The 8,108-nt window shown below is 52.4% G+C and overlaps 1 protein-coding gene across 1 annotated transcript in view; it reads left to right on the forward strand.

Annotated features, from left to right (window-relative positions):
* Positions 1-8,108, forward strand: part of NPHP4 (nephrocystin 4) — a 92,542-nt gene that overhangs the window by 60,523 nt on the left and 23,911 nt on the right. The window contains exons 13-16 of the mRNA XM_077763989.1: positions 581-691; positions 1,964-2,115; positions 2,265-2,456; positions 2,878-3,065. Of these exons, the coding sequence (XP_077620115.1) occupies positions 581-691; positions 1,964-2,115; positions 2,265-2,456; positions 2,878-3,065 (643 nt within the window). The remainder of the gene's footprint in view (positions 1-580; positions 692-1,963; positions 2,116-2,264; positions 2,457-2,877; positions 3,066-8,108) is intronic.

Below are 8,108 nucleotides of genomic sequence, written 5' to 3' on the forward strand. Positions count from 1 at the left end.
CACGGCGTCTCGCTTCTTTCCCGTGTGGTCCTGTGACTTAGGTGCTCTCTTCACCCCCGTTGTACAGGCAAGGACACCGAGGCACAAAAATAAGTGTTTGGTGACTTGCTCACGGTCACGCGATTGTAGTGACAACATGGGGACTCCACCCCAGGGGTCTGTCCCTAGCGCCCGCCGAGGCTGCCATCACAGTCGTTGCCCTGGTGGGAGGCCCATGTTGTGGGAACACGGGCACTGGAACCCAGGAGGGTCTTGGGGACGGTTGGTCCCCGGCTAGAAGTGAAGCCAAGAGCCTGGCTTCCTGTCCCTCCTTTTCTCCACTTGCTCTTCTGTGTTGTGTCAATAATAGTTTGTACGCGGCTGTGACCCTCTGGTAACATGCACAGGCTTGCGTGTCCACAACTAAACCAAAGGAAATCAGGAGCGGTTTGGGCTCTAGAGCAGCCATGGAGCACGAAGCCACAGCCTTCCCCCCGCCCCCGCCTTCTCTGCCGTGCTCACTGGGTCTGTGCCGGCGGGGGCGGGGGGCTGTGATGGGGTGGGGGTGCCTCTCACATCTCATCCACGCTTCCTCCCCCAGTTGTCTCTCTCCCAGCTGGCAGCTTCCCCACAGGTGGCCACCCGGTGCCGCTCAGCCACACCCTCGTCACCGCACCCCAACAGCGGCTCTGAGCCCTGCCCGGCCCAGGCGGTGAGTGCTCCTCCCTTCTTCCTCCGGGGGGGGTGACTCTGAACCCTGACTGCTGCTGAGGTCTCTGGCTTTGTGAGCTGTACTGGTCCTTGGTGAGGTGGCCGAGACCTTCACGGGCTCTCCATGATACGGACATGGGGGTGGGGGGGGTGGCTTAACCTCCTTGCTTCAGGCATTTGTCACCATTCTGTCCTGCTGGCCACGAGCATGTGGCTTGGGAGCTCTTCCTGCCACAGGGCTTAATTAGGCTTTTGCTCCACCTGCCAAGACAAAGTCAGACCACCCTCAGATCTCTGTGCATGAAAGGTGAAGGAGAGTTTTGCTGGGGCTATAAATAGAGGCTGATCTAAGCCCCCAGCTCCCGGGACACCCCCCTTGCCGCCAGCAGCCGAAGGGCAGGCAGTGAGGCCCATCAGCCTGGATTCTGGCGCATTCCGGGCTCAGACGGGCCTGTGCTTCCACTGACCTTGGGGAGTGCACATCAAGTCTGCATTCAAAAGCTGGCTGGCACACCTGCAAACCACGTCTTCGGTCTTATACTGGGGGTCTGTTGAGGAAAAATAGAGCCATTAAATTATTTGAGCACACTCACGGTACCATGAAATCTACGCGGGGCGCATGTATTTAGGAAGAGCCTGCATCTCTGAGTAGTGACAGCTGAGATGTGTTAGAGTTCTCCCTGGCTTCGTGGCGTTCCTTTGGAACAGAAAGCTGGGGAAGCAGGCTCCGATCCCGAACAGCCTCTCTGTTAGACACGGCTCCTGCTCTGGAGGGACGTGGAAGGTGGGAAACAAGGGATGACAAGAATATGCAGGTGATGTGGGATGAGAGCAGGGTCTGCCGGGCCTGGGCACCCGTGTGTCTTGTGGCTTGAAGGAGGGCTCGTTTTTCTGTTCCACAAACGTGGTTTGTATAATTGACCTTCTCAAACAGCACATCTGTCTCATGACACCTGTTCGTAGAACCGACACTACCTTTCTGGTTGCTTCCCGACTCACGCAAAATACGAGGTGTCCCAATAGCTCGAATTTCAGGTCAACAGTGACTTTTTAGTGTCCGTTAGTCCCGGCTATTTTGCGGGACACTCTTATATGATACCGAGATTACTCATTCTTTACTTGACATTAAAAGGCAACTAGGCCTCCTGTGTCTTCATTTGCTGAAGCTGCCAGTCCGACAGAGGAGGTGGTTGGTCTGAACCCCACAGCCCAGACCCTTGGTCGTTACGGGCTGGGGTCCTGGCCAGCCTCACGCGGGGCTGCATTTCCTCAGCAGGGGCTCCCCTTGGATGGCGGGATCTCCCATCTGGAAGCCGAGCTCAGCCAGGCGTCCATGGTCCTGGGAGCATCTGTCGCTGAACACTTGCAGGAGCTGCCCTTCACGCCGCTGCACGTCCCGATCGTGGCCGGAGCCCAGGCCAGGAGGTGAGGGGCGGCCGTGGCGGGGCTCGGCACGTGCGGTGCCATGAGGACGGACCCTGAACAGCGGGCTTTCCCCAGAGAGGTGGGTCCGCAGCTGCTGCCTCTCCCTGGCTCTTTCCTGGAGGCCGGCCGCGGTGGTCTTTCTGTTTCAGCTCTGGAAGTAAGCTCTCGCGAGCCTCGATGGTGCTCCTGCAGGCCTCCGGCTTTCCCGAGATTCTGGACACCAATAAGCAACCAGCCGAGGCTGTAAATCCCACAGATCCTGTGGAATTCAACGCTCAGAAGGAAGAATCAGATCGTCTACAAAGCAACGAAATAGTACTGCAGTTTCTTGCCTTTAGCAGGTATGTTCGTAAACCTTCTGTGTTCTTCTTTCCCTGGCTCTCGCTTTCCTTGCACTGAAGGAACACGTCTGTGTGCCTCTGAGCTGGGAGAGCCTCTACGCTGGGATCTTACTAGATTAAGGAATGCTGTGTGTTTCTATCTTCATCTGGCTACGACCCCCATACAGCCATTTCTAAATGCCCTAGAGCCTCCTGTGTGTGATCTTCTGCGATTGAGTGTGTCGTGTTGGCTGGTTCTTGGGTATTTGTGCGGCTCCGCGGGCAGGCTCTCCAGCCGGGGCTGAAGTGGGGTGCTGTCCGGCAGGCTCCCCGGGACCCCAGGGGAGCTGCTCACGTGGGTGGGCGAGGCAGCGTGTCGCTCTTGAAAGCCCAGGTTCTCTGCTCTGGAGGCTTGATTAACTTGGGCTCTTACTGGCTTCAGAGCTTCCCAGGACAGCGGGGCAGCGCTGTGGCCGCAGACCGTATACTTCACCTTCCAGTTCTACCGCTTCCCGCCCGTGACGACGCCGCGGCTGCAGCTGGTCAGGCTGGACGACACGGGCAGGACGCACTGCGGGTCCCTGCTGTACCTCCTGGTCCCGGGCGACAGAGACGGTTCCTCCGATGCCGGTAAGTGCTCGTGCTCCTGGCGGGCGTGATGAGCTCTGCCCAAGCCTTGTCTGCAAACTGTATTTCTTTTTTATTTTTTATTAAAAAATTTTTTTAAACATTTTATTTTACTTTTGAGAGAGAGACAGAGCACAAGCTGGGGAGGGTCAGAGAGAGAGGGAGACACAGGATCTGAAGCAGCTCCAGGCTCTGAGCTGTCGGCACAGAGCCCGGCGTGAGGCTCGAACCCATGAACCGTGAGATCATGACCTGAGCTGAAGTTGGACGCTTAACCAACTGAGCCCCCAGGCGNTGCCATCAAATGTTTAGCTAATGTTAAAGTTTTCCCAATAACTTCATACTTTTTTTTAGGTTAAAGAAGCGTTGTTTTTGTTTCTTTTTTTTGAGGATGATAACATTTTTAATGTTTTTTTCATGTCAGGATCCCTATGNATGCAAACTGTATTATTTACAAATGCCGCACAAGGAAACATTTCTAACACGTACAGAGTTTGAAGGACCAGTATAGTGGACCCGCACGCTGACTGCAGAGCNTTATTTGTTGAAGTAGCCGCGTTGCTTGTCTGGTGGAGCTGCCCACAGTCTGCGCTGGGGTCTCGCTTCCCAGTGGTGACATTGAGAGTGTCCCTCTCTGTCCCCTGTTTTCCCTGCACGTTGGGAGTGAGATCTCTGTGCACGGCCAGAGGCCTGTTTTTGTCTGGGGCAGGAATTCTCCGGGGCCGGGGCCGTCCTCACCACCTCTTGCAGCCGCACGGAGCCCGGTCGCTTCTTTCTGTGTGGTGTCGGTGCCCCTAGGTCTGCTGCCGACGGGCCGGCTCTTTGCTCAGTGTTGAAGTGGTGGCTTCTCCTTCCGGAACCCCTCTTTCCCTGCCAGCTGGAATGCCTCCATGAAGAGAAACTTGCTGAGGTTCAGTTCATGTCGGAAAGGCAGAATAATGCTCAGTTCTTCCCTTTTATTTACTAATTTTCACCATAATTAGCCTGTTCCCTAGCATCCACCCAGAGTGGGGCGAAGGCTTTTGCTTCTCGTATCGTTATAACCAGTGGATTTAAACTGCGGTAGATCAAAGCAGATAAAAAGGGTTGTTTTTATTGATGGTCAGTTAGTTACCCCGCTTTGGTCAGTCACAGGGTAAGGGGCAGCGCTTGGGAACCTCGAGGCTCTTAAGTAGAAAGAGCAGGTGGAAAATGATGTGTTAAATGCTAATCAAATGGAGGTAGTTTAACGACATTAGCATCAGACAAAAGAGACAAAAGGCAAATGCAGCACTAGAGATAAAGAAGCCTATGAAATATAATCAAGGGGATAATCACTAGGAAAATAACTCTGTATCTGTTGAACTTGCAACAAACGCAGCCTCAAAATAGAAAAGAAAAATTGATGGACTTTATAAGAAGAAATTGACCAACCCGCAGTTGTAGAAGATGGGACCGGCCTGTGGCAGTGAGTTGACACATCAGGCAGAAAATCATCGGGGAGATTATAAAAATACAGTCTAAAAAGATGGTCTTGTAAAACCTGCAGAACCAAGCGTACTTTGGGACTTATGGAAACTGATCACGCATGTACGTGTGTACGTGCTTTAGGCCATCACGCAGGCATCGCCACGTACTGGCAGACTCCGTATCTGATCTCATGGTATGACGTTCTCTGACAGTAACACCACAGATCAGAAATCAACCATTCCCTCCCCCTAAAAGGCTCTGAACTGCCAGAGGTTTGTTTTTTTTTTTAATTTAAAATATATTTTTAATTATTCTATAGGTTAATGAAGAAATAAAAATAGAAATGACTGTTTTACTTATTTTAAAATCTTTATTCATTTTAGAGAGAGAAAGAGAGCGAGTACAAGTGATGGGGGACAGAGAGAGAGGGAGACAGAGGATCTGAAGCGGTCTCTATGCTTAGAGTTCAGAGCCTGACGTGGGGCTTGAACTATAAACCAGGAGATCATGGCCTGAGCCCAAGCCGGATGCTTAACCAACTGAGCTACCCAGGCGCCCCAAGGGAAATTTAACAGCTTCAAATGCTTGTATTGGGAAAGAAGAAAGTATATTTTAAAATGCTGATCTACTTGTTCAACTCATGAAGTTTGGGGAAAAACCAGAACAAATCCAATAAAAGTAGAGGGAGAGAAATTTTAAAATAAGTATAAATGCTTAGAAAACAGCAGACAGGGTCAGCCAAGTTGCTGGGCAGGAAGGGTCACAGGTACAGCGGGCCTAAGGCCAGACTCAGTGGGGAGGGTCAGAGCTGCTGGGGGCCTTGCTGGGTCCCAGAGCCGGCGTCTTGCTGATGCTCCCTCCGTCCGTGGGCTTCGCTGCAGCAGAGGAAGGGCTGCGCACCACCGCAGACCCTGGGGCAGAGCCCTCGCCCTTGCTTGGCTGAGGCCCCTGGCATCCTCTCTCCCTGCAGGCAAATCTGAAAAGAGAGGGGAAGGGGGCGCAGCTCGGGTCTGCTGCTTCTCCAAGACCCTCCAGCCGATGGGCTGTTCTTGGTGGGGGAGGGGCCTGCACCGGGCAGAGGGTGGGTGCAGGAGTCCCTCTGCTGGGAAGCATGTGGCCAGGGAAGAACCTTCTGCCACATTCCAGGACCTTCTGCCACATTCCAGGTTTTGTTCTCTCCACTTCCTGGGTTTCCCAGCCTTCCAGGGACCACTTCTCCCAAACTGACCACCTTCCCTTTGTGCCCCCTCCCAGGAGCATTGGTGGACAGTTTAGCTCATGTCCCCAGAAGGCTCCGAGATGGACCAGAATGGTGCACTGACTTCAGGGCTCCCGTGCACCTGTTACTGAGTATGCGTCTCCTGTTCCATTTCCTGTTTCCAGCCCCATCCGGCCACGTTATCCCGGGCTGCTCTCGGGAGGTTCTGCGGTGAGGTTACAGGGACAGTGTGCAGGCCATTCCATACAAAAGGCCCGATTCGAATATAAACTCTTCTATCTTATGAATTTCCCAGAGAGAAATCAGTTCAAAAATTAAATTTCCTGGGGCGCCTGGGTGGCTCGGTCAGGTCAGTGCCTGACTTTTGGTTTCGGCTCGCTCGGGTCATGATCTTGCAGTTCAGGAGTTCCAGCCCCCGCCGGGCTCTGCTCGGATGCTGCAGAGCCTGCTTGAGATTCTCTCTCCCAGTCTCCCTGCCCCTCCCGCACCTGTGCCATTTCACTTGCAAAATAAAGTGAAACTTAAAAAAATTTAAAAATTAAATTTCTTTGCAACTTGAGGTCCAAAGAAATTAAACTCCGAAACCAAAATTTGTCATTATGAATTAAAAGTCAGAGTCGAGAATTCTCAAGTTGAAGTCTGAAAAAGCTCTTTCTGTGTCTTACCCAGCTGATCCCTGCCGGGGGTCGGGTGGGGGGGCGGGGGTCTGGGCTTCCTCCGATGGCCCAGCTTGGGGTCCTCGCGGCCCGGCATGTAGCCCCTCTTGAGCCTCACTCAGGTTATGTTTTCTTTTGTTGTTGAAGTACAACACGTGTGTCACACAGAGCTCAGGTCTATTTAAAAATTAATAGGTTTTATTTTTTAGAGCAGTCTTAGTTTCATGGAGAAATTGATCTGGTGGTCCCAAGTTCCCACCTACCTCTGCCCCCACAGTCTCCCCAGGTAGGAGCATCTTGCAGCAAATCTGGACATTTGTTGCGGTTGATGGACCGGGGTTGACACTTTGTTGTTAACTGAGGCTCAGTGTTCACACTAAGGCTTGCTTCTGGCATTGTTTGTTCTGTGGATTTTGACAAACGCAGAGCATCGATATCCCCATACAGCATCGTACGGAATAATTTCATGACTCTAAATATGCCCTGTGCTCGGCGTCTCCATCCCTCCCTCTCCCTGCCCCCCCTGCCCACCTCTGATCTTTCTCCTGTCCCCATAGCCTCCCTTTTCCAAGTGACCTACACTTGGAATTGTATACTGTGTAGCTTTTTCAGACTGGCTTCTTTCACTTAGCAGTACTCATTTAAGATTCCACCGTCTCTTCTCCTGGCTTGTTAGCTCATTTCTTGTTCGTGCTGAATCCTGTTCCATTGTCTGGAGGGAGCACGGTGTATTTCTCCATTCTACTGAAGGGCTTCTCGGCTGGTTCCAGTCTTTGCCTTTATGAAGAAAGCGGTAACAGACATCTTTGCTCAGGATTTGCGTGGACGTAAATTTTCAGCTCCTTTGGGTGATACCTGGGAGCACATTTGCTGGGTCGTAAAGTAAGAGTGTGTTTGCTTCTGAAGGACTGTCTTCCCGAGGGGCTGCACCGTGTTGCGTTCCCGCCCATGACGAGCGAGCGGTCCTGGCGCTCCCCGTCTTCTCGGCCTCTGCTGTCGTTGGGGTTCTGGAGTTTAGCCGTTCTCACAGGTACACGGTGGTATCTCCCTGCTGTTTTAGTTTGCGTTTCCCTGATGACGTGCGATGGGGGAGCCTCTCCTCATATGCCTGCTGGCCACCTGCACGTCTTCTTTGGGGAGGCATCTCTTCATACCTTTTGGTTATTTGTAGATTGGGTTTTCTTCTCTTTTCTTTCTTTCTTTCTTTTTCTTTTTTTTTTTTTTGAAGTAGAGCACGAGCAGAGGAGGGGCAGAGAGAGAGGGAGACAAAGAATCCGAAGCAGGCTCTGGGCTCTGAGCTGTCAGCACAGAGTCTGACTAGGGGCTGAACCCACAAACTGTGAGATCCTGACCTGAGCTGAGGAGATTGGGTTTTCTTATTGTCGTGCTTTAAGAGTTCTTTGTATGTTTTGCATACAAGACTGTTATCAGATGTGTGTTTTGCGAATGTTTTCTCTGCACCTGTGGATAGTCTTCTTCCTGGTCTCGCCAGCGTCTTGTGGCAGGCAGAAGCTCTTAATGGGATGGAGTCCAGTTTATCAGTTGTTTCTGTTGGGGGTGGTTTGTCTTCGGTATTAGAGCGCGGACAGAGCTCAGGCCGTTTCCAGGGCTTTGCCGGTTCAGAGAATGCAGCAGTTAGTGACCTGGCGATCGACGTGTTCACTGCGCGTGCGGTGTGTGTGTGGGGGGTGCATTTCTAGCAGTCAGATTACAGATCTGCCA

The sequence above is a fragment of the Crocuta crocuta genome, unplaced genomic scaffold (genome assembly GCF_008692635.1).
Source record: "Crocuta crocuta isolate KB4526 unplaced genomic scaffold, BGI_CrCroc_1.0 scaffold13, whole genome shotgun sequence".
NCBI lineage: Eukaryota > Metazoa > Chordata > Mammalia > Carnivora > Hyaenidae > Crocuta > Crocuta crocuta.